The following is a 25,109-nucleotide window of genomic DNA, read 5'->3' as shown; positions in this document are numbered from 1 at the left end:
GAGGCTAGCTTGTAAGAATCCATGTTTGTTTGATCTCAGTCAATTTCCAGTTTTGCCACCACATTGATATACTCCCAGTTCTCGTCTTTTTAAACTTAGTGGAAAGACCAGAGAGGTGCTTGTAAGCCATAAAATAGCAACCTGCTGAAATATAGATTCAGCAGGGGCTCATCCAGAAATATCCCACTTTTCTGGAGTAACAATGGATGGGGGTTATGCATGCTCAAAGCTGTTACAGCAGGGAGTATGATTCCTGACAGCTGTTCATTATCCTTTCTTGGGATGAAAGAGTAGAGGCTGGATGGATGGGCTTTCAGAATACAGATAGTGCCTGCTCTTGCTGTAACCCTGGTCAGAGGGAAGATCTCTCGTAGATGCATCAGCTATCACTTCCAAAGGTTTGCCATTTCTTTGTTTTCATGGCATTTTTCTGAAAAATTACTAACAAAGGTAAAATAATGAACATTAGTGATCAAGGAAACTTCAGGCTATGTTTTGGGCTCTCACTTTTGTTTTGTTTTTTAATCATAATGACACAATCTTTCACAGACTAGATGTTTCTTTAGAAACAATGTGCAATTCACATTTCTGTGTTGCTTTTCACCATGTAGCCACCATGTCTATGGAAGAAATCTATTCTAGGAGCAGTCTTTCTCTCTGCATTGTACTGTCTATGGGGAATGCTAGCATGTGGCTTAAAGAAGATAAGAACACATTTAATCTGGCTGACAGGACATCTCATCTGGATTTGTTAAATCAGATATGGCAGCTCTTATGTCTACTGCCTCAGTCTGCCATATGTATTGTTCCTGTAGGCACCTTCTTCACCACTATATATCACCAGATAATTAAGTCTGGAGGGAGGCTTCTATCCACTTCCCCTTTTTCTCTGCACCCTCCCATGCCTGATGTAAGGCCACGTTCAAAGTTAGTTACATGCAGAGAAGATAACTCCTCTCGGGGTAATTCTCATTGAACTTAAACCTCCAGCTATCAGGGTGATCTAACAGTTGCGTATTTTGTCTTGGTTTTAATAAACTCACTAGATATCTCTTGTAATATCATCTTGAATGTATAAATACAGATAAAATATATATACTAACTAAAAATCTTTTTGCTCAGTGCTTATCTCATTCAGTGCATTTGAGTAAGCAGACTGTCACAGGCGGTCAAGATTCAAGAAAGTCTTCTTTCTTTGTAAGCCCTGAATGGCATACATTATGAATGGATTCTTTTTGCACTCGTTTCCCTTCTCAAGGTGATTCCTGTGAAGGGCTGAGATTGTATGCCTGCAGAGCTGGCAAGGGTGTTGTAAGCATCAGTAACAGCCATCAGTGGCAAGACTGATCTAACTGAAGGAAATAGTAGTCGTATTTGCTGCAAGCTTCTCTGTCCTGACACTGGAGTGTTAGCTTGTTTAAAATAGCCTAGGTACAAACATTATACTTATAAACACACTAACTACCATCTTGTTCTTAAACCCCAGCTCACTCAACCCCTCCCTAGAGTTATTCCCCATCACCCTAGCCACAAAAACCTTACTTCTCTCCTCAGGCTTCCTATGAATCCGCGCTTCATACCCCCGATTCCTCTACGACCAACTTATATGTACCTACTTTGATGTTAGAATGTCTTTCAAGGAGAATTGATTCTACTTGTGCTAGTCTTAGAACAAATTTTTTGGGACACTGCAGTTTTATGTCATGGGCTGGTGAGAACCATTGTGCTAGCAGGTGTACATGAAAATACCTGTGCTGCACTGTTTCCAAGAGGGCTTCCATTCCCACTTGCCACAAGGAATGAATCCTCTTTTACACAGCTTAGAAACTTTTGAGTATGGAACGAGAATCATGGATTTTGATTGAGCCAAATTCTCTGTTTTGCTTTGTTGCCACTTGAATTGCTCCCTGTAGCCCATGGAACAATAATCCTTGAATCCTAAAGGTCACTGCTCCTGATCAGAAAGGTCAAGAAAACGTACAAACAAACCATAGACATAGTATTATATGCAACTGGCTGTAGTAACATCTGGAGTTGGCTATTGGCTAAGCAACAGTAAATGTATAGAGTCTTGTGGAGGTGTTTTTGATTCTTTTCCCCCTCCCCTAAATAAAAAGGGCATCCCTGCTTCTCCTCTTTGTATTTCTGAGAAATGTGTAAGGAGTAAGTAGCTAAGCAGCATCAAAGCACTTCTGAAGAGATAAAGTTTGCAGAAATTATGAATTAAAATCGGTGATTACGATGTTTAATCACTGCTCAGTTAACAGAAAATTAGATGTTGAGGGAGAATTGTAGAATAAAATTCTGCCCTCAGGCAACCTCTACTCCACCAACACCACCCCCTCCCCACCCCCTGAAGAAAAAGATGTATTTTCTGTATTCTTTGGCAGGGTATGCTGGCTTGTTTTGTTTCAGTACATATATTCTGTGGAAGATATTAATGTTTTTTGTTGCTGGTTTATTGATATTTGTCATAAAGGGATTCTCTCCTCCTGCCCTTGCTCTGACTGGCCTAATAGTCTTTCTTTATCAGGATTGTTGGAACGTGAAGTTGCTTTGAATGCTTCTTCCTGGGGTAATGCATCATACTTGGACTTCAGTAGGATTTGTGTCATTATGCAAGCTGTTTGAAGACATTGCTTCTCACATCAAGAGGTGTCAAGCAAGGCAGGTGAACAAATGTCTGCTTTTCATTCCTGGAAAGTGTCTCGCTTCTGAGTCACTTGACTTCTGTTCAGAAGGAAAAATGAGGGAAGGTCTTCTCATATCCAGCTTTTCCTGCAAAAAATCTGGAATCATGAGCGTTCAAAGGCAGTTGCTGCAGTCTTAAAGCAAAACAGCCCTTCCTGCTATTGGAATGTTATTGGTCTTCTCTTGTGTTCCAGCAGTTGGGAGGCATCCAGCTGGACCTGGAAGCAGAGCAGAAAGCAGTTTGACTTCTGGTGGCCTGAGGTGAAATTTGAGCAGAGGTAAAACTTAGCTTCTGTGGTGAATGGACTTTGCACTAATACAGTGAGAATTCTGCAGCATAAGTTCTGAAATATTTCCAGATTATCTGGCCAAGATGGGCGTGAAAAGAAACGTTAATGGTGAGGCTTGGAATAAGTCAGCCGTTGGCTAAGTATTTTTCTAACCAGTTTATGGAGAGAGAGAGGAAATGGATTCAATGGGAGCAAATGTTCTTGTGTCAGGGTGGTCTTTGCATTAGCATCTGTCTTATGCCTCTGGCAAACTGGCAAGTTATTGCTGGATGTGTAGTCTACCCATACACCTGATACAAACAGCTCAGTGCCCTTATGTGCTGGTCCAGTGTGTCTCCATGGGAAGCCTCAAGAGCAGAGCATGTGGAGAGCGGAGGTTTGGGCCGATTCAGCAAGACCTGTTCTGTGATAGAAAGCAAGAATTCCAGATGAGACTTGGCTTTCTGTGTTCAGACCTGGCTCTGATGTGTCCTTCACCTGCTAGAGATGACCAGGCTGTCATGATAATGTCTGAGGAGATCCATAAGGTATTCACCAGTACCTCTCAATGTGAGTCTGAGCCTTCCCAAGTTTCTTTCTACTCCTGCTGATAACTTCACGTTTTCGGTGACAGGTGAGAACACAAGGAAGACAAATGTCTGTTGTCCACAAACAGGCCTTGTTCTTGAGTTATGTTCTTTCTTGGGTACCTATTTTTTCTTTTTAGTATAGTGCTCTTCTAGTTACGAAGCTTATCTATAGAAAGCCAGTGTGCTACAGCAAGTTCTACAAACACTTTGCAGACTACCTTCCTGGGGCTCTTGAATATGAAATATTTGAACTCACACTTCAAAAGCTGTGCTGCTCATAACTCTGCTCTGGCTATCCTAGTTGAAGACAGGTCAGCCTGTTCCCTAACTGCTGAAACACTCCCTCTCCCTGTGGGGCATTTTTTTTATACAGGAGAACAAGATGCAAGTAGTGGACTCTAGCAAGGTATTGTTGGTTTATTGCTTGCTTTAATTAAGCATCCAGATCTTTCTGATGAAAAATGCTTAGGTTGTCTGTGCCTTGAAAACTTTATACCACAAAGATCCATGATTTACAGATAAGGTTGCTTCAATACTGGGATTCTTGCAAATGGAATTATCTAGTAGATTTGAGTGGTGCAAATGTACTAAGTGAGAATAGAATCACAGTGGTATTCACTCCAGTTTGGTTATAGTTTTGTAAGTTGTGTAATTGATAGCAGGTGGCATTTTTGATGTGGTTAGCAGGAAAATGAATCCAGGTCACTAGGATTGAAGCTGTGTAAATGCAGACTTCTGAGAAGAGGGCACAAGTGAAGCAACCATCTGGAGGAGACCTGTAGTCTCAATCCAGAAATAAGGGGGCAGAAAGTCTTAAAGCTGACAGCTTGTTCTGTGTGATCCTATTCCAGCACAGTGTTTACATGTTCATGTGTGTTAAATGAATGAACGGTTTGCTGGGCCTCATTCAAATAGCTCTGTATCTGAACAAAGTTAAGTGAATGCACAAATGACCTTGAAAAATCATGGTATTCTCATTCAAGGGCTTCTGTCAACGGACATTTGTTGGGGTTAGGAGCATTGCCAAGTATTTTTCCTCATGCTTTAGGAAATGGGGTGAAGCTTTGTCCACCAGGATGACCAGTTTAAACTCTACACTGAGCTCTGTATCGTTGAATGGAGATGTGTGCAACCAAGTGTAAATTGCTGTGTAAAATCCCAGCAATAGAATTCTGTCATCTGTCTTGAGTTCTGCTCTTAGGCTTGCCAGGTACAAAGGGTGGTCCTTGTACTTTGCTTAAAAGTCAATTTCAGTGGTAGCTTTTCAAAAAGTTGACCCTGCATGGCAATACTGTTCCCAGCGTGTTACCTTCATACACTAGAATAGTGTTTTGGTGGTAGAGAAAGCAGCTGAGGAGCTGGTAGGACTCTTGTTTTAAATCCTGCACCAGTCCTGAAATCTGTAGCTGAAGTGGAGGTGGATGTGTTTTGTCACAGTTACATCTGATATGTGTGGGTCGGTACACTTTGGAATCTGACATACTGGTAAGTCAAAACAGCTTTATTGTGCTGCAGTTGATTCGTCTGTAAGTTAATGTGTCTGTATCTAATTACCTTATAAATCTCTTGATTTCTCAGTGGGGCATGCATAAATTACTGTTTGCTGTCAGTGTGATAAGGAAGCTCATATGCCTGTGTTACCACAGATGCTCTGAACTCCTGGCTTTCCCAGTAGAACAGTAGAGGTTTAAAAAATCGGGGGATTTATGTGACTCAGTGCTTTGTTTCTTGCAGGCTAAAACTCTTCCTACATGTGGGATGTAGGCAAGCAAGATGTGTCCCTACTATGATGCAGGAACCTGCCTTTACTTCCCAGCCTGCCCAACAATCTTTCACCAGACAGGAAAACAAAAACTTTCTTAAAAGTGCTTAACTTCAGGGAATCTCTCTATATCTGACATTCCTTACCTAACTGTTGTAGGACTCCTCCTACATTTTGCTCTTATCCTATTTCATCCAAAGAAATGTTGTGAAGGGGCTGTAAAATGATGTTGAGTTTATTACTGCCTGGTAACACTTACAGGCATGCCTGGTTCGGGAAAACGAGTTTTTATGTTATCAGAAATGTGCAACTACATTGTTTGGCCTTTTGTTACTGCATGCTCTAGCTTGAGATGAGGGAAATATCTATGGGCATCTGCACATTGTAGAAAAATCTGATTGTTTTGTTGTCTGTTTCATCCTCTTGGAATAAAAGGCTGTAGAAGCTCACTTACTGGGTTCTGTAAAACAGTAGTACTGTCATCAAAGTTTCCTTTTGTTGACTTCATAGTCTTGTTCTGTTTTCTTGATAATATATCCTCCAACTCTCTCCAAACTGACCTCAGGAATACTGTGCATTTGTGGCTAATGCTGTTGAATTATTTAACGCTGTTAAGAGGTTTAGTGCGGCTGCTAGAAAGATTACCATGAGGTTATCTCCTTGTCCTGTGGAGCTTTGTCTGTTCTGTGTGTGTGTGAGAATTGTTCACCAAATGGGAAGAAGAATGTCAAGTTAAGTCTTGTATCTCATAATCTTGTCTCTCAGTTTCTGTACCTTGCTGGTCACATTCTTGGTCTTACACAGGAGTCCAAACTCCTGGAGCCTGATTCTGTTATAACTGCTAATCTGCAAGAATAAGAATTATTTGTGGGGGTCTTCCAGCCTGCTAGCAAAATAAGTTCTTTCAAAACTTCAGTTGTTTCTGCTTCTAGTAGCTAAGTAATTAATGAGCATAATTCTATAAAAATGCACTTTTCTTTATCAGCAGTAAGAGTTCAAAGGATAAAATTAGTAAAAGTGAAAAATAAAAAAAAAAGTGAAATTAACAGTTTTGAACTCCCTCATCTTCCAGTAACTATTTTAGCACTTAGAGCTGTCATTGTTAGGGATTGCATGAAAGCCATGAGAAATGCTTCATCACAGATATTCTGTTTGCTTCAACTACCTAATTCTTAAATATCAAGTCTGCACTGAACTATCAGTGTGTATAAGGCTAGTATTGCTTATGGTACAGATTCAGCTTTGCTATCTGTTATTGAAAGGAACTGTTTCTGATTTAACTTTTAGTAAAACAACTTTTCTTTACAAATACTATTCCAATATATTAAGTAAAAGATGGATTTTCAAGCAAATTTATAGGAAGCTTTATAGAAAAGGCTGTATGTAAGTATGTGTGTATGTGTATATGTGTATACATGCATATATAAATATATATATATTTTCTCCTTCCACTTCTTGCTCTCCCTGGGTTTTAGCTTTTCCTACAGACACTTTTCTGCTTTAGGATGAAATAGTTGTAATTTTTCTAATTATGGTCCCTGAACATGAATCTGTAGTATGCCACCTTCTATTTACAGGTAATCTTTTCTGTGCAGTCTGATGCTTTCGTCCTGTGGGTAAAAGAAAAATGTTAATTATGGGCTCCTGTATTGAAATGTATTCACACACTTGGAGCCAGTGGTGTAGCTGTGTTTGGCACTTAAATGGAATAGTTTGGTTTGGTTTGGTTTGTGAAGGTTTTTCTGTAGTCTTTGATTTTGTCAGATCATGGCTTCTGTTCCTCGGAAACACACGCTTCCTGGTGTAGCAGTGGCTTCACAGTACTGAAAGACAAATACATACTGCATTTCTGATTCTAGAAGAAAGAAAATGTTTATCTTTTTGATCCAGGAGAATTCAGAGAGATCAGCTGTGTGTTCTTCCTAATACAGGTTTTTCTTAATGCGGCATTTTTGTTTGAGCAAAATTCTTTTCAAAAGGTAGCTGAAAAACAAAGACTGTATTTTAACTGAAAATGTTTAAAGCATTTATTAAAAATAAGCTGCCTTTTAAGATATCGTTTTCTAGATTTTCCTTGTATTGAAAGGCGGTAATGTGGCTAGCATTCATAACTAGGAATTACTGTGACCTATATTGCTTGTATTTACATCACTGGTTTTGATGTCTGTTTCTTCAAATGTACTGCATTTGTAATGTGTAAAACTTTTTTTTTTTTTTTTTTTTTCTTTCCCCTCCAAGCAATAAGGGCAGTGTCATATTGTAGACATTTCACAGTACCTTTGAAATCGTTTGGACCGATTTCTTGGTTATAATGTTCTTGCTAATAGATGAGTTCATAAATGGCTTTTGTTATAGTAATGGAGACAGCTGCTCTAAATCTTTACTTCATTTGTAGATTAAAAAATTCTCTCCCTTCTCTCTGAGTCTTTTTTTTTTGTTTGTTTTAAAGTAACTTTGCAGTTTGCTACAATTAATGAAATTCTTATTTTGTCCTTGCAGAGGTCAAGATAATCACAGAATGGTTGAGGTAGGAAGGGACCTCTTGAGATCATCTAATAAAAAAATCCTGTTCAAGCAGGGACAGGTAGAACAGGTTGTCCATGACTCTGTCCAGTCAGGTCTTGAATATCTCCACAGATGGAGACTCCACAGCCTCTCCAGGCAACCTGTTTCCATGTTTGCCCATTATCACAGTAAAAAGGTGTTTTCTTGTGTTCAGATGGATTTTCATGTATTTTGATTTGTGCCTGTTGCTTCTTGTCCTGTCACTGGGCACTGCCAAGAAAAGTCTGGCTCCAGCTTCAGTCTATTTCGTCAGGTTTTTATATGCATTGATAAGGTCCCCATCAAAAATTGTATTCTCCAGGTGACCAGTCCCAGATCTCTTATCCTCTCCTCATACGAAAATTGTTCCAGTCCCATTATCAGCTTCATGGTCCTTTGCTGGACTTGCTCCAGTATGTCTATGTCTGTCTTGTGCTGGGGAGGCGAGAACTGGACCCAGCAGTCCAGATGTGGCCTTAGCAGTGCTGAGTAGAGGGGAAGAATCACCCCCTTAACCTGCTTTTAACACTCCTAATGCAGCCCAGGTTAGTATTTGCCTTCTTTACCATGAGGGTGCAGTTGCTGGCTCATGCTCAACTTGCTGTCATCCAGGACCCCAAAGTCCTTTTCTGCTGAGCTGCTTTCCACCTAGTTAGACTGCAATTTTTCAGCATCTCCTGGTCCCTCTGAATGGCGCAGCCATCTTGTCTATCATCCACTCCATCAGTGGATGGAGTGACCCTGGCTTTGTCTAACCAAGGTGCTGCAAACTCCAAACAATGGAGACACCACCTATGACCTACCTGCTGACCTGTCTGCACTGCACAAGAAGGGAAGACGGTTCCCCCAAGGCCCTACTTGGATCTCTCAAGCTACATCTTGTGTCTGTTTCTTGCTATTGCATCTTCTGACACTGCCCAAGAAGGATTTGGCTCTGACCACACTTCAGGCAGCTGAGAACTGCTATTACATCCCTCTTAGCCTTACCCTCATCAAACTAATCATAATCGTCTCTCCTTATCACAGGCCCCAGGACCTTGCTATCTTGGTAGCTCTGCACTAGCTTCTACTCCTTGTAGGAAGTGTGCAGACTGGACACAGTAGGACCCACCTGTTGGTGGGTGTAGCCTTCTTGGGACCAAGGGTGAAGGCATGACAAGCTTGCCCCTTGATTTGCTAGCTGTGCTTCTCCTAACAAAGACCAGTTTTTGGTTTGCTGTATTCAGGAGGGCAGTACACTGTTCCTTTCTGTGAAGCTTCAACATGTTTATTTATCAGTGCTAGTTTAAAGAAATACGTGTTCCTTAATACAATGGGATCCATGCTTTAGTTAACAATGCTTTTGTTTAGTGTTGTTACTCTAGTCCTATCTCATTTTCTGCTGATAGAGGTAACTGCAGAGAATTTCTTTATCAGCATACTGCGGGATGTATTTTTTTGTGATCTTTGTATCCTCAAATTGCACTCCTGAATGATCTCCTCTTGAAGAGTTGACTGCATACATAAATTTCGGTGTTCTTGGGGATTTATGTATAGTTGCTTGTAAGTGTGCTTTACACAGGCTGACAGGAATTGTGTGCTTCCTGTAATCTGGCTCTATGCAAGCTGGGGAATGTTAGTGAGGGCATGAGACTGGTTGCGCTGTGGTTGTTAGCTGGAGCAAACTTTTGCTTCCAGCCAGTTACCGTATGTAGAGGTAGAATTTAGAAATCTTGTACAAGCTTGCCATCTGTATAATTATATGGCTATTAAGGAATGGATGGAAGTTGAATGCTCTAAAATTATTGACTGCTATGATAAGGCATGGTTAGTAGTGATGCTGACACAATTTTCTTTCTCGCCAACAGAGTTTCAGAAGCAGGAAGGCATGAAGTCCCATCAGAAAAACATGCAGCTCTATGAGACACCCTATGAAACAGAAGGCAGTGGTGTTGAATCTGATTCGGAAAGTGTGGTGAGTCACCATTTACAAGAAAGCAAATTGCCACAGGATGATGACAGGCCCGCAGATGAGTATGATCAGCCATGGGAGTGGAACAAAGTCACCATCCCAGCTCTGGCAGGTAGGATTCCTAGATCCCAAGCAGGAAATTCTGTCTCTCACTCATGTCATATGTAGTTGCCTTTGGGAGGATTCAAGTATATTTTGTGCGTGTGTGTATGTGTGAATCTCTGAAATGCAAATGTGGTTAGTCTCAAATCTTTACCTGCTGTGGAACATTGCACTTCTTGTTTGGTGCTTCAGCTGACCTGTTGTCAACCGTCTCAGCACTTGGTTTATGCTAGTAAAACTTCTGTTTCTTCCACTTCTTGCCCTTACCCTGGTTTTAATGGATGTAATGTAGGTAGTGTTTATTGTTGAGGGAGTTCCTTTGCAAGGTCCTTAAGTTGCGGGCAATTCTTAAAGGTGCAGGAAAAAAACAGCTGTGTAATATGCTGCAGTAACATATTTCCACTCAGTGACAATTTCTTGGTATTTGGAGTATTTTCATGATAATTGCAAGCATTTCTGTGGATATGTAGAACTTGGTTTTGTGTTAATCCTTTCTAACTGTTGAAGTTCTTCCACATCAGCACTTGTCAGTCAGGAAGATAGATAAAAACAGTTTTCTGTCTCTGTGAATGTCTGTGCTTGGTATTGGTTACACTGCTCCTTTTTTTCCCTTATGTTGCTTTGTGGAAATGGCTGAGAGGGGCTTCATTCAGTGAGTATGTGATTCTAAAGGCCAAGGCTTTTTCTTTCGTAGAACCTCTGTGTGCCCAGCAAAGCCCAGCTGTTATCAGTTGGTCTGACTATGTTCCAGGATGCTCTTGTGGGGTGCTGGAGTCATACATGTTCTATGATTTTCCCCTCAATGGCATATTCTAGTGAAAAGCTGTGTTGGCGAGTAGCATTGTTCCCCTTCCTTTTTGGAGTTGGCTTAGCAGAAAGCTTGGAGAGGAGAGTTGTGTGTGGTGATGATTGTGAGAATGAGGAGGGAAGAAAAGAGATGTGGCTCTGGGAGGGAGCATGGAAGAAGCTTGAGAGCAATGCTTCTGGTTAGTCAGTGTGTATTTACCCTTGATAAATCCTGCTTGACAAACCTGTTTGCTCTCTATGTTGAAAATACTAGATCAGTTAATGGAAGGAGAGTGGTAAGTGTCATCTGTGTTGACTTTAGCCTTCAGCATGTTGTGCTGTGGTACCAGCTGTGTTAGCTGGTTTGGAAGGCTGAAACCTAGATGGGTGGATTACTGCTGTGTGTGAAAACCTGTCAGGGTCATTGCCTGGCTGTGAGGTCCTGGCTATGATTTGAGATATCTATTGTGTGTTAAGATAGGCTAATCAGCAGAGATGTGCATCACCAGGTTTCTAGTGCCACAATGGCTGTTTTGCAGATGCTGAATATCAGTCTGGAGTATGTGTGTTAAGCCTGCTGCTTTGCGTTTTTACTATGGCATTGATGTCTGCCCCAGTTCAGTAGATACTTCTGTGCCTTTTCTTGTGTCCTATGACAGCAGCAATGCTGCCTTTGCCTAAAGCATATGTGCAGCCTCCATTTCCTGACGGGTGGGCCTTACTACACAGCAGCATAGCCCACAGTAACTCTGTTGTAGAGGGGCTGCCTGCTACCTGGAAGGATCCACAAGCTACCCACAGCATGTGTAGGGGCTGTGCAAAGCCACAAGCAGTAGATTTGAGTGGGTTTTAGGCTGCTTTCTGTGTTGTTTTCCAGAGAATTTCTCTATTCTCCATTCCAGATTCTGGAGGATATTCCACCATTTTCTCTGCCACCACATCTGCTTCTTGCCCATCTTGCTTTCTTTTGTTTGTGGTCTTGTCCCCTTTCTTTTGTCTCACAGAACTGCATCTATGTCTAGACCCTCTCATTCATCCTTCTAGCTGACACTGGTCCCACCTTTTTACCTTCTTATGTCTGCTTGGGATTTCTGTTCTCCCTCCTTCAGATACCTGTTCCGTATCACCCAAGACCCTGTCTTATTAGCTGTATGTGCATTTCTGCCCACAAGGAAGAAGGATATTGTGCTTTCTCATTTCATCCCCATCCTTCTAGGCCAGATGCCATGGGAATGTCTGGGATACAGTGACAATAGATTGCTGTTGAAGAGCTCTTGCAAGGAAGCTGAATAGTTAATTCTTGCCGACTGTGTTAGCTGAAAGGCTTCCTGTTATTTTTAGTGAACCTGTCCAGTGTTTGCTTGGATGGAGGTATGTTTAGCTATTCTTGCGTGAGTTCTTGGGGTTAGAGCTACTCTTGAGCAAAGAATATTTTGAAGGTGAGAGGGTAAGCAAAAGCCCTTGGACTGCATAGAGGAGTGGGGAGGAACAAATGATTGAGCAGGTGACAACTAAGTTTTCCAAGCTGGAATTCTTTAGGGCTATTTATCTCTCTGCAGCTTGTTTCTGTGGTTTAGTGTAGCACAGGGATTCTGTGAGTTGAGTTTTTCCTTACATACTAGTTCTGATAATTTTCCAAAGGCTAAGAGTAATATCAGAGTTATTGTGAGCTTCTCACACAAAGGTGATAATTGTGTGCTTCCCAGAAGTAATTTTTCTTTCAAAGTATGCAAAATACCTAAAGCGGAAACTTCATTGTTTAGCGACACTGAGATACAAGCTGTGGGACCAGTAAATGTCTGTCTGTAGTGAGATCACACTTTATAGATTTCTCAATTAGTAACACAGCAGCCACAGAAATGGGATTATTAGTTTTAAAAGTTACTGTCTTAAGAGTTTTATGTGTGCATATGGAAATCTTAGACTTTTTTTTCATGTATCGTTTGTATTATATGAAATGGCTGATTTTTAATTCATTGAATCCAGAGAACAAATTTATTCGTTTCTACTGCATATTTTTTGTGCACAACTTGTTGGGTGTTCGTTGAGTCTTTGAGCTCTGTAATCATCTTCGTGCCCACTTTTTTGGTCTTATTCAGGTAAATTCTGAAATAGTTTTTTTGAGTGTTGATTTAAAAAAAAATAATTTTAGTTTTGTGGATTTTTCTTCATCTGTAGCTTTCAGTTTGTCCACATGTAACTGTAAATTAATAAGGTACAATCCATCCAATATAAGATTTTATGATTGGCCTATGTGTAAATATTCTCCTAAGCATTATGTAAGCACACTAAATTAAAATATTGCTTTATGAAAGTAACAGACTACGAAGAAGTTTAATTAAAAAGTATTATTGTATGGTTGAATTCCTTAGGATTAAGCATGCAGAGTTCCATTTTAAAATAGTAAGAGAGTAAACATTTTTTAAGAGTAATTAGATTTCTTTGATTGCATCCGTCATTCATTATAACTTAGTATGTCTTAGGTACCTGGTTATTTGTGATGAAGTAACGTGTAAGGACTGGTTGCAAGCATAGATTCAAGCTGCTGTCTCATCTGGTGTCTCTGTACTTAATCTAACTCCTAGGAATTATAAACATTTAAAGTAAGGAAAGAAGAGGTCCAGCTTCTAAGTCTGAAACAGTGGATGGTTTGCAGTGGAGAAGTATCGACCCTCTATGGACATGTGTGAAGTGCTTTCCTGACTTGTGGGGGGGTATTTTTCAGTTTTTAGCTGAGGTGGATTTCTCTGAAGAGCACAATGTTGGTCTAAGTGGTATAAGAAATTCCAGCAATGAGCAAGTCCTACTTTACAGGCCCACAACTACCATCCCCCAACTACTTGGAGTTGTGGAAGTTATGAACCTGAAGGGACCCTCTGCTAAAACTTTCCTATTTTGAGAAGTTCATCTGAAGGGAACAATAGATAATTGTGATGTGCAGTCACAAAGAGACTTATGCAGCAAATGTTTTTCATTTGTCGGGTGGTAGACCTAGGAAACAAGCCAAAATAGCAAGCAACCCTAGAATTACTGTAAAGTTAATTACCCACGCAAGTCTTTTAAGGAAAACATTTGTTCTGCTGCCATGAGGAATAATTTCAAGATTTATTGCTGAAGCATGGATAACACTTGTTTATCTCCAACCCGGAGTTTGATGTATGCCAGACTGAAAGTATGCACGACTTGTGAAGTCTGCTCAGGTTGAGGGGAGTGTGTTTGTACTATGGCTCATAAGTGTGGGGCTGGGGCTGCTGTCATGCTGACATTGTGGAGCAAGCTATGTATAGCCTTCCTCAGGGACTTCTGCTGTTAACTGTATTACTGACAGATGTGTCTTTGTGTAGCGAAGCTAGAGTGCAACATTTTGGCTGTCTTCAGCTTAAGTTCTTTGACTAACAAATTTGGTTTTGTTTCATTGGAGGCTGCACAGCTGAAGCTGTAATGTGTTTTTGATGGCTTTTATGGGAAGTGGGTAGGTGTTGTTAGAGCTCCTGCTGAGCTAGGCAAACTGGTTTTGCCAGAAGTGCTGGGTCTGGCAAAGTAACAGGAACAAAGTAGCTTTCTGTTACGTAAGTCTGGCTGGAAAAGGAGATAGCAACACTAGAAAGCCCATTCAGGAATGTCAGGCTGACCCTGGCTCCGATTTGAGCTTGTGAGTAATCAGGCCTTTCCAGGCTGTCATGTGGGGTTAGCAAACCTTTGGGTAAAGGAAACGGATGTGAAATCTGTAGACACCATCTTAGTATTGCTTTAGAAAATAAGTGGCTCTCTGTTATGAAGAGGGCCACGTGGCAGTAGTTTCAGAGCTTTCAGCACTCATCATGGGGTCCTTGAAGGAGGATCTATAGCTGCCAAACTTGGTTGCTGTGCCGGCTGCAACTGCTCTTGCACAGAAAACTGGTGCCTAGGAACCTGGGGAACTTGAAGCAGGGGAGTTCTGGTATGCTGCCACCAGAGGGATATGGCACCAGGTACAGGGAGAGTGAGGAAGGGTCAGACATGCAGCCAGTTTCATAACTGTAATGACTATGTAAACAGAAGTGCCATAGCAATAAAAAAACTTTACAATTCCAGATGCATGGAATTGAGCTTCTGAACCTTCACTGTATATGCTACGGGTTTGGTTAAGAGGGTATTTATAGCAGCTGAAACTCAGTCCTGATAACAACATTGCATGGGTTGGTGCCTGACTGGGTATCACACTTGTCAGTTTAATCTGCCTGGATATCCCTTTACGACTGTTTCTTCCTGCCAATTTAATTCCTCCAAAAAAAACCACAAAATAGCAGGAGTCCAGAGGTATGTCTGAGCTTTTCAGACAAACATTCAAAAGCATTTGAAATTTAACTTTGTGCTGTTTTTGAAGAACTGATCCTACTTCTAACCATCATCTAAATATATTGCTGTTTACAATCAGAACTGAGTTTCATGTTTGTTTTGTGAACTGAATTTTTTGGTGTCTGAAGGATGTTCCGTGGTCAGAGGCTGATATTAATTTTATCAGTTTTCATAACATTCCTAAATTACATCCAGGTGTTTTTCTTACAGTTGAAGTAATAGTGCTGTTCATGTATGTCACTGGCAAGTACACACATGCAATGTTTTTCCTTGTTATGCTAATCAGATTTCATTATCCAGTAGTGAGGTTAAATCTTGAGTTTCCATTTTAAGAAATAACCAACATGTTTCTGCCATACATACTTCAGAATATGTTTGAATACATTTGCCCAATTTTTGCAATAATTTCTGCCTACTTTCTCTGAGTAGAGGAAGAATTCACTTAGGAGAGGTGTCCTAAGCCCCATGAGAAATTAATCTAAAAAGAACAATAAAAAAATGCTCCAAAACATTTTCCACATCCAGCACATCTCTATTCTTTATGCATTTATCTTTTTTATCTTTTTGAACATTATGGCTGTCTTCCTGTTGTATAGTGTTGCTTTAGAACAGTAAGTACTACTAGCCACACGCCTAACTGGCTGTGTGTTAAAAGTTGAGTTCTAAATGCGTGAGATCTACTACATGCATGTACGGAGTCACTTTAATTGTCCTTGTAACATTTCTCTGATATTGCTGTTGAAACTCACAGACAAGCTGATTGTGCTGTGTTTGTGTTTGCCTTCTGATACAGTGAAGTTTTTTCTGTTTGGTCCCCACTAGGTGACCTTAAAACAATCCATATGCAGCTGGAAGTATCAGTTTCTAATGAAGAAGCAAACCATAGCAGGCAGTGATAGTCAGGAAGATGGTGGGGGTAGCTCGTTTCGCTGTAAGTGTAGAATGTAGTAAGTGTAAATGTAGTAAGTGTAGAATGAGCTTTGTACCAGCATCGTTATAGTGGATACATTTTTAATTCATTGCTAATGCCGGTACTTCTGATGCGGATAGATGGGTGTTAGCTGTCTGGATTTGCACCCGGATCACTGTTGGGATGATTCCAAATAAACTGAGGCAAGCTGGATTCTTATGTTCTCACTCGTTTGTTAGTGTAACTATGGCAGTCGACCGGAAGCCAGTCTTTGTTACTGTTACTTGTTTAACAGTGTCATCTCCTGGGAATGAAAATACCAAATGTTAAGAAAAGTGCTAGTTATTGTAACAAGGTTTAGAAGACTCTGGATTTTGTTACTGGAAAAGCAAGACTTTTACTACTGTATTTTGAGTAGGTAGAAAAAACTTTGTGATACATATAACTTTTAAGATGTAGTGGTTTATCTACAACGCTAGTGGGTGCATGTTTATTCCCCCTGGGAAGTGTGAAACCTCTCTTAAGTGCTACAACTATTTTGGTCCTGGTCAACCTTGCCTGGTGGGGTAATTACTGTGTATCTTGCAGCCCAATTTAATGGAAGTGAAAAACGGCAAGCATCTTCTCCCTCAAATGACCAGTGCAGGCAGTTAAGAGCACCTGGAGGAGGCTTTAAACCCATCAAACATGGCAGACCAGAATTTTGTGGGATCCTGGGAGAGAGAATAGATCCAACTATTCAACTGGAAAAGCAGATGTAAGTAAGCACAGTAATTGCTCTCTAGCTCTTTGCCTCCCCACTTACAGGAGCAGCAAGCATCCCGGATCCTGCTCTCCAGCTCCCCCTCCTCAGTATCCCCATACATTTTGTGTGTTAAAGCTCGTAAAAAACTATTCTTATTAATCCTGTGAAGTGTGAGTAAATTTTGTGGGGGACAAAACAATGTTAACTCTGGAATAGTGAATTTTATCTGCCAAGTATGTGTGGTTATTCCACTTTCAACCATGTTGATTATATTGCATTAGTGTTGCAAATCTGCAGTGGTAAGAAAACTTACCTACACAAATTCCTTTATTAATGATGCACACCATGCGCACCAGGGACGTGGGATCCTTCCCAAAGATGTCCACCTGCATTTTGCCATCAACAAATATTTATATATTAAATTCATACATATTCAGTCTATATAATGCGTATTTATTATCATCTTCTCGATGATTGGTTGTTCTTCTCTCACTTCTGATGTAAATTAGCGCGCAGCCTCAGTCATAGTCTTCTATTGTTCTCTTTTAAGTAGGTGGTATAATTTGGGTAGGTGGACCATGAGTCGGAGGTCTCAACCGCTCCTCAAATTGACCATTTTTGGTCAAGGAACATCTCCTTGGCTCGCAGGCTCTTGGCTTGTACCTACTTCGGTCACGATTCACAGATTATACACAATGGGTACCATAATAAATCCTGTCTAGTGGACATCTTGGACTACAACATACTATCCTTGTTTCTAACCACTAACAGATTATTGGTTAATGAATACCTCAGGTCTGGAATTTTACAGGAGAATGCTAGCAGCATTGGCAATATGGATTTTATTTTATATTTGATCATTTATTCCATTTGAGACTTATTTTCTCAAAATAATCATTAGTTTTTCCTATTAATATTCACTAATTAGAATTCTTGATATTTAAATCAAGATGGGAAAAGTAAGGGGATTTCTAAGCAGTATCCTAAAATCGTAAATCTGGTGCTTTTTGCAACATTAGTATCACACTAAAGGTGTAGCCTGATAGAAGGGGCCAAAACTCCCTGTTACACAAAGATAGATAAATCTTATGGAGCAATTTACACAGGTTACACTGATATTTGTGAGCACTGAGAAGCCGATGGATTCACATAGTGAAGTAAGGAAGCTGTGTCTTGAATCCCTGAAGACAGTCTTGCTCTGGACAGTGTAATTCTAGCTTAGATACATAATTTATTTTCACAGGAGAGGGAGGGCATAATTTAGCTTTAATGTGAGTGTGCTTTTTGTGACAATACTTTGTTCCTGAATGGTAGCAGTACTGAGAGGATTAGCAAGCCTTTTGCACTTCAGATCTTCAGTAGGAGAGCATCCCCTCTGCCAATTGCATCTGAGAGAAGGTAGTTCCAGAAATTCCTTTTCCTTTGACTTTCTATTTTTATGTGCAAGATTTGGAAACTTAAGCTTGAAACAAAGCATATCACCCGCGTGGTGTCATATTGCATCTAATCAATCTCAGCCTTTGAACCATCTGCTCATTGATAGATTGTACATTTATCTCCCTCAGAGGAAGCAGGAACCACTGTGAAATCTCTCACTGATACTGTTATGTAAACAACTAAAAGTCTATACACTTGACTATAAAATTTGATCCTCAGCTTTGGGTAGTTCTGGTCAACCCTACCCCTCAAAAATACATTTAAAATACTGCAGGAAGCTGAGCATTTGTTAATTAACTTTTGACTCATAAGTATATTGTTATGTAGTTCTCTCTTCATATAACTGCAATTGATAATAACAACTGAAAACCACAGAGTTAGTTTTGCTTCCTTTAATTATTTAAGTGTTAATCACATGAGATTCTTTTTGATTCTTCATTATGCAGGATCAAATCTGAATTGAATGCAGTTAACAATGATGTCTCAGAAAATGGAAGAGTCTAAGTTTACTGTACCGTAGATTATTCATAATCACTCAAACTTCTCAAGTTTTAGCAGTGTGAGACCTCTTCACAGGATGTGCCAAACAATTCCATCTTTCTCTACAAAAATGAGAGCCTGTTTTTGTAGAAAGGAGTACAAGATCTAAAGGAAAGGAAGCATGCAAATTGACAGGTGGGTAGGTAGGTTAGGAAGTTTCCCAAACAGGCAGAAATACCAAGGTATGATAACATATCAAGAAAATACTTTCAGTTTGTTTGTGATTATGGAATCTTTAACTATGAACTTAGTGTCTCATGGACCCAGGGGAATGGAATGAATTTGTTCCATTTCCTCAAGCACAGTGAAAAGAAGAAAGCGTGTTCTGCTGTTTCCATTGCCTTATTGAAAGTGAATCCCTCCCAGCTTTATATACAAGATCTGTTAACTTCCTGGTTTGCTTTGACCATTTCAGAAATAGGGTAGTGTTGTGCATTATATGAGCTGTAATAACTGACTATACTTACTGTATAATTGATGCAGCTGTCCTGTCTTCAGTGAAGCTGTGGTCCACTTAATTGGTGAAACCTGAGCGTTAAGAAAGTAAGGGACATCAGGAAGAACATTCTATAAACCACAATGAGAATGCTTTCAATCCTGGGAGGAGACCCTGATAAATGTTGAAGTGTGTGATTATGTTTGAATTTTGCTTTTGGGTTTGCATTGTTGCCTGTGTTTTCCAGAATATCTTAGAAGATATGCATGTCTTCAAGTTTTTGTCCCATGCTTTTGCATTGGTATCTTTCACAAGTTGTCATTTCATTATTTTGTGATCACATCATTGACATTTGAATCTTTGACCTTTCTGCACAGATAACTGTATGCTGACATTTAAAAAAATAGACACACCCAGGGCAAAAAGATGCAATACAATTGAAACAGCAAATTAGTCAGACACTTTAAGCTGATTATAGCACTATGCTTATCTCGCTAGCTAGCCAGAACAGGAGCCAGCTAAGTGTCCCATTTACACGGGCATATGATTCACAAGTAATTACACTTCTAGGTATTGCTGTTTACTCTCAGCTCTAGCCAAAACAGCTTCCAGGCATCACTTCTGAATCAGCTGTTCTCCCATCAGCGCTTGTCTTCATACTTCAATGTTTTTCTTCCAACTTTTTTAAAAGCAGGTTTTGCTTCCTGGAACCAGCCTTGCCTTCATTTTCCATGAATATATCTGCCAACTGGGGAACACCAGGTCTGCAGAATGTATGAAATACTTACCCTGGACTCTGAGGTTCAGAGGTATCTCCTTGGTTTTGGCTAGGTCATATTTTATTCTGGTTTTATTTGGCCCTTTGTGAAGAAAAGAAAGAAAATGTATTTCTAGTTAATAGAAATATTTTTTAGACTCTTCCAAATCAATTTTCTGATTTACACTTAGTGTTAATATTCTTCCTTTACACACAGAAGACAAACTAGTCTTTAAATTGCTTGTTGAGTAAATATCTAATGGGAGATAGGGAGAACACTGTCTGAAAACATTTGCATCTGTGCCTAAATTTTATTTGTGAAGTGATGGAGCTGTTCTGGCCTCCCTTTCTAGTCTGTCTTGAATATACAGTAGTATAACCCTCTGTTTAGCTTTTTCTAATGCAGAGTTTGGTTGTAACTAGGCAGACAACAAATTTTTAATTTGAGCACCAACTTTTGTTTAGCACATTCATCAGATTTGATGGTGGAGTTGACATCAGCACAAGGTAGTTAAGAGTATGACTTCCGTCAAAGGGGTCTGTCTGGTCTTTATTCATTTACCTTATAGTTGGAACATCTCACTTAAAGTAAGTTCAGCAGAGAAATAAAATAAGAACAAATGGAAGAAAACTTTTTGCACAAGGTCGGTGACAGTTCCTGATAATAACAGACAGAGAGGACTTCTGATGTATGCATTAGCCTGCTTAGGTGTTACATAATGCCTCAAAGTGCGTCTGGCAGTTGCAGGAAGGGAGAGATCTTCCTCAGAGATGTGATTCATCCAGTGCAGGGCCAGGCATGTTACATTGCATGGGAAACTCAGGGTAAGGGTCAAAGCTACTGGACTGTGAGATTTTAATTGCTGATGCAGAGCAGCATGTGCTGAAGGGATTCTTTGTTTGTAGTGTCACATTAGGGAAGGATCCATCTCGTCTCTCCCAATTTCCTTTCTTCCCTGGATTGATCACACCCACTCCACAGATCCGCCAGAGATTTACCTAAACAGCTCTGAATTGTCACAGCTGTGTTTAGAACAAGTGCCTTTGTTATAGATCTTCACACTTTAACACTTTTCACCTTTCTCAAAGATTTATTTGAGGAAACCTTTTCCACTGTTAACTGTTCATATTCTTCAGATGTGTTTTCTCTTGCCTTTGTTTGTTTTCTTTTTTATATTGGTTGAAATACTGATATATCACAGAGATGAAATAGAGTAAATGTGCATATAGTGGATCTGCTACTTGCAAGATAGATTATAATGTGTTGCTCTGAGTGGGAATTTCTTACATAAATACATATACTAATCCTGTTGCATGCTCTCCTGATCTCAGTTTTTTCCTTCAGCTGACAAGAACTACAAGCCTCCACAAGTTATAAAGTTAACTTCAGCTGATGCAAACAATGTTATTTTTGTCCGTAATATGTTAGATCTTAAATATATCCTTGTGATATTAACCATTATTCATGCCTTAAAGAAATGAAGTAGTGAAAGGAATATGAATTGGAATACGTGTGTGTGTTAATCTCTCTGCTTTTTCCTAGATGGTATCATGGAGCAATCAGTCGGACCGATGCAGAAAACCTGTTACGTTTATGTAAAGAGTGTAGCTACCTTGTAAGAAATAGTCAAACAAGCAAGCATGACTATTCTCTTTCACTGAAGTAAGTACTTGTCAGTAAAACGTAATAAATGTAACTTAAAAGCCGTAACTTCTCTGGTGCAGGAAGAAAAATGATCCAGTCTGTTGCTATACTGGTTCAGCTCAGGAGGACACCCAGAGAATTTGAGACTGTCAGTCTGAATGATGTATAGTGACAGCCACTGAGTTAGGACACTGCAATTTGGGGATGTTAAGAGATTTCTAGTCTTCATTTGGTGCCCATTTAACTAAATAAATTTGGAATTTTTTTTCTGGTTCTGATTTGAAATGCTCCTGCTGCTTCTGCTTCAGGCTGAGTAAGCAACACTATTGTTTGGGGATTTTATTCCTTTTGCTTCACACATGAAAGGAAGTCTTCTTATGGTTTACTGTGGTAAAGCTGTACAGTATTGCTATAATTCTTGAACATAAAAAGCCCAGAATCAAGGATGAAAGATCTACAGAATTAGAAAATGAGCATTGTTCCAGTCTTAGTGCTGCTTTGAACTTGCCTTACCTACCTCAGGCTGATCAGGGTATGTTACAGACGTTTGCTTCAACATGATAGAACAGAATCATAGAATGGGTTGGGTTGGAAGAGACCTTCAAAGATCCTCTATTCCAACCCTCCTGCCACAAGCAGGGGCATAAGCTCATTTGCATTTCTAGCAGAGGAAAAGTTTCCAGGTTTTCCATGAAGGAGAACAAGAAGCCCCTTGACCTTGGTATAGGCTGTACAAGAGCAAAGGCAATTGTGTCTTTTCTTTCCTTCTGACAGGATAGGGTCTAATATGGAACCTACCCGTCCAGGTAGGTCTGGGACACAGGCCTGCTTGCCTTTTTTGCTAGCATTACTCGTGCCAGTTTGGCTTTTGCATGGTTTTTTCATAGGTCTGTTCTGGAGACACATTTTACTTGATGGTAAGAAGGTAACAGTTTCCTAGACTGAAACAAACCTAATCATTTTTATGTTTGTAGGTTCAATAGAAATAGAGAGCCACATTTACAGGTCTGATGGTCTAATCAGTAAATTTCAAATTGGTTTTATATCCCCACTTTGGGTTGACTAGAAGTGCATCTGTTAACCTAGTTTTAAGATGCTCTTCTAGGGCTTAAGAAAATATTTTTGTCATGGTTTAACCTCTGCCCCTGGTTGTCGCTTTCCTCCACCTGGCTGGAGGCCAGGCCCCTCTAATCCTAATCAGAACCACTCACTTCTTGTGAAAATGACTTAGAAGTCCCTTCAAGAGGATCAGAAGTAAGATCAGCCTTTCTACACTGTCTGGGGAGTTGCTTGCTGGAAACTGAAGTGGCATTTTTCTTGGATAAATTCCCTTTTTTGATTGTTTTTCCTCGCAACTCGTGTACCTGTGCATCTAGGATTGAAGTGGGTTTTTCCATCCCACTTCCTCATGTCTTCTCTGTGGTCATGCAGGTAAAACCACAGGGTACCCTGTGGTGTTTACCTTCTATATTCCCTCTCTTGAGCAGGGGCATGCTTACTCCTAATAGCTGAGATACTGGTTTGTACAGGTTGGGAGTAGGATGTATCCTCTTGGAATTGCTGGAACTCTTGGAACAGTTTCTTCAGAGCCACGATGAGGGAGAAAGAGGTATTTTCTTTGAAACACCAGAGTTGGTGAGCCACATCATCCACCTTCGTGCCTCTTCGTCTCCCCAGTCCATTGCTGCCAATGAGTTGGTGTACAATGACAGTGCATTCCGTAAAACTTTCCAACACATAAGTCATGTACATTGGACTTCATCTGGAACTGTGGGTAACTGTGCATTGCCTGGGTCATAATGAACCATTTCTGGCATGCTAATTCCCTCAAGTATTGGTTACCTCTCTCTATGGTGGTCCACTTGCCTGGCTGGCATGCAATGTCTTCTTTGAAGGGATACGTTTCCCTCACACCTGACAGAAGTGACTTCCAGAGGCTGAGGGCTTGTGTCTTTTTCCCAATTTCTTTGTCAATACCCCCTTCTGTAGACTGGGATTCCAGCTGCTTACCTTCCTTACCCTCTAATTCCAAGCTACTGGCTCCGTTATCCCAGCATCAGAGCAGCTAGGACAACAGCTCGCCTGGACAACAGCTGAAATCTTTTCCCATATCTTGCAGCTCACTCAGGGATAGGGATTGAGTGAATACCTCTGGTTCTGCCTCTTCCTCCTGTCCTTGTGATGACTCTGGTTTGACAAGGGGATTGATGCACGGTCTGATGGATCGAAGACCTTTATTGTTTGCTACAATGTCATTATATACTTTTCTCTACTAGTACGTGCGCCACTACTGCTAACCCTATCAGCTGCTATTTAGGAGGCTCACGTTCCTCTCATATCTAACAGTCCGCACCTGCTTTCTTCCCTGTTATCTTTCTTTACTCTTGTTCAAGGTTCAGGGCAGAAACTGCCTGAATCCTATTAACTCTTTCCATCCCTTCTCTCCTCGTTCCTCCTCAATGCAACAGTGCCTGGCTGGCTTCCAAAGGTCACCTCTGACTTACTCCTATGCTGGTTCATCGTCATCCCTCACTACAGAACCTGAATTTTTGTATCTCTTCTTCCATGTAAGGGTGACTGATACTGGCACTGGTTGATTCTCTAGTTCAGCTGCAGTGCCTGTTATGGGAGCTGGAGTGTACAGAGTGCCTGTCACTGAGGTTGGAGTAGCTGCAGCGCCTGTCATTTTGTTGTCAGATCCGGAGACTTCTCTTCCCCTTGGGGGTACTGAATAGTGTTGAACAGGTCTCAGTAGGCTTGGGCCAGGCCCCAGTGTATTGCTGTAATTTGCATCTGCCTGGAATTGTTGGGGTGACAACATACTTTTTCCAAATGTTCTACTAATTTTTCAGGATTCTGCACTTGTTCAAGAGAGAAATTCCAAAATACTGGAGGTGCTCACTATCCTAGGCATTTGGCACACCCTGCCACTCGTAACTCTCCAGCCTTGAGGCAGATCTCTGGGTGATACCAGATGATGAGACCCATCTGGAGTGCTGTGTCCATTTCTGGACAAAGAGACATGGCCATATGTTGTGGTTTGAGCTCACCCAGCCCGCAACAACATACCATGCAGCCATTCGTTCACCCCTACTCCATCCCCTGATGGTTGGAGAGGAGGAAATATAACAAAAAATCTTGAGGATCGAGACAAAGGACAGGGAGGGCTCACTCACCAATTATGGTCACAGGCACAAGACAGACTCGACTTGGGGATAACAATATCAATTTAATGAACAACCACCACCATCAAGGATAATGAGAAATACAATGAGGTCTTAAAAGCACTTTTCTCCCACCCCTCCTGTCTTCCCAGGCTCAGCTCTGCTACCTCCCCAACAGCGGGGGGGGGGCAGGGAATGGAGGTTACAGTCAGTTTGTCACAAGTTGTCTCTGCTGCTCCTTCCTCCTCAGGGAGAAGGGCCCTCACAGTCCTCCCCTGCTGCAGCGTGGGGTCCCTCTCACAGCAGACAGTCCTCTATAAATTTCTGCAACATGAGTCCTTTCCCATGGGGCTACAGCTCACCACGAACCACCCCAGCACAGGTCCCTCCCATGGCCCACAGTCGTCCCAGGCTGCTGCAGCGTGGGCTGCCTCAGAATCGC

At 40.8% G+C, this 25,109-nt stretch overlaps 1 protein-coding gene across 1 annotated transcript in view; it reads left to right on the top strand.

Moving 5' to 3' along the window:
* The window catches only part of SHB (SH2 domain containing adaptor protein B), a 78,600-nt gene that overhangs the window by 32,395 nt on the left and 21,096 nt on the right, over window positions 1–25,109 (top strand). The window contains exons 3-5 of the mRNA XM_086479966.1: window positions 9,704–9,919; window positions 16,532–16,700; window positions 21,402–21,521. Coding sequence (XP_086336092.1) covers window positions 9,704–9,919; window positions 16,532–16,700; window positions 21,402–21,521 — 505 coding nt within the window. The remainder of the gene's footprint in view (window positions 1–9,703; window positions 9,920–16,531; window positions 16,701–21,401; window positions 21,522–25,109) is intronic.

This window comes from Leptosomus discolor, chromosome Z, assembly GCF_034619465.1.
Source record: "Leptosomus discolor isolate bLepDis1 chromosome Z, bLepDis1.hap2, whole genome shotgun sequence".
NCBI lineage: Eukaryota > Metazoa > Chordata > Aves > Leptosomiformes > Leptosomidae > Leptosomus > Leptosomus discolor.
Note: the sequence above shows the minus strand (reverse complement) of the source record. Positions and strands in the feature narration are given on the sequence as shown.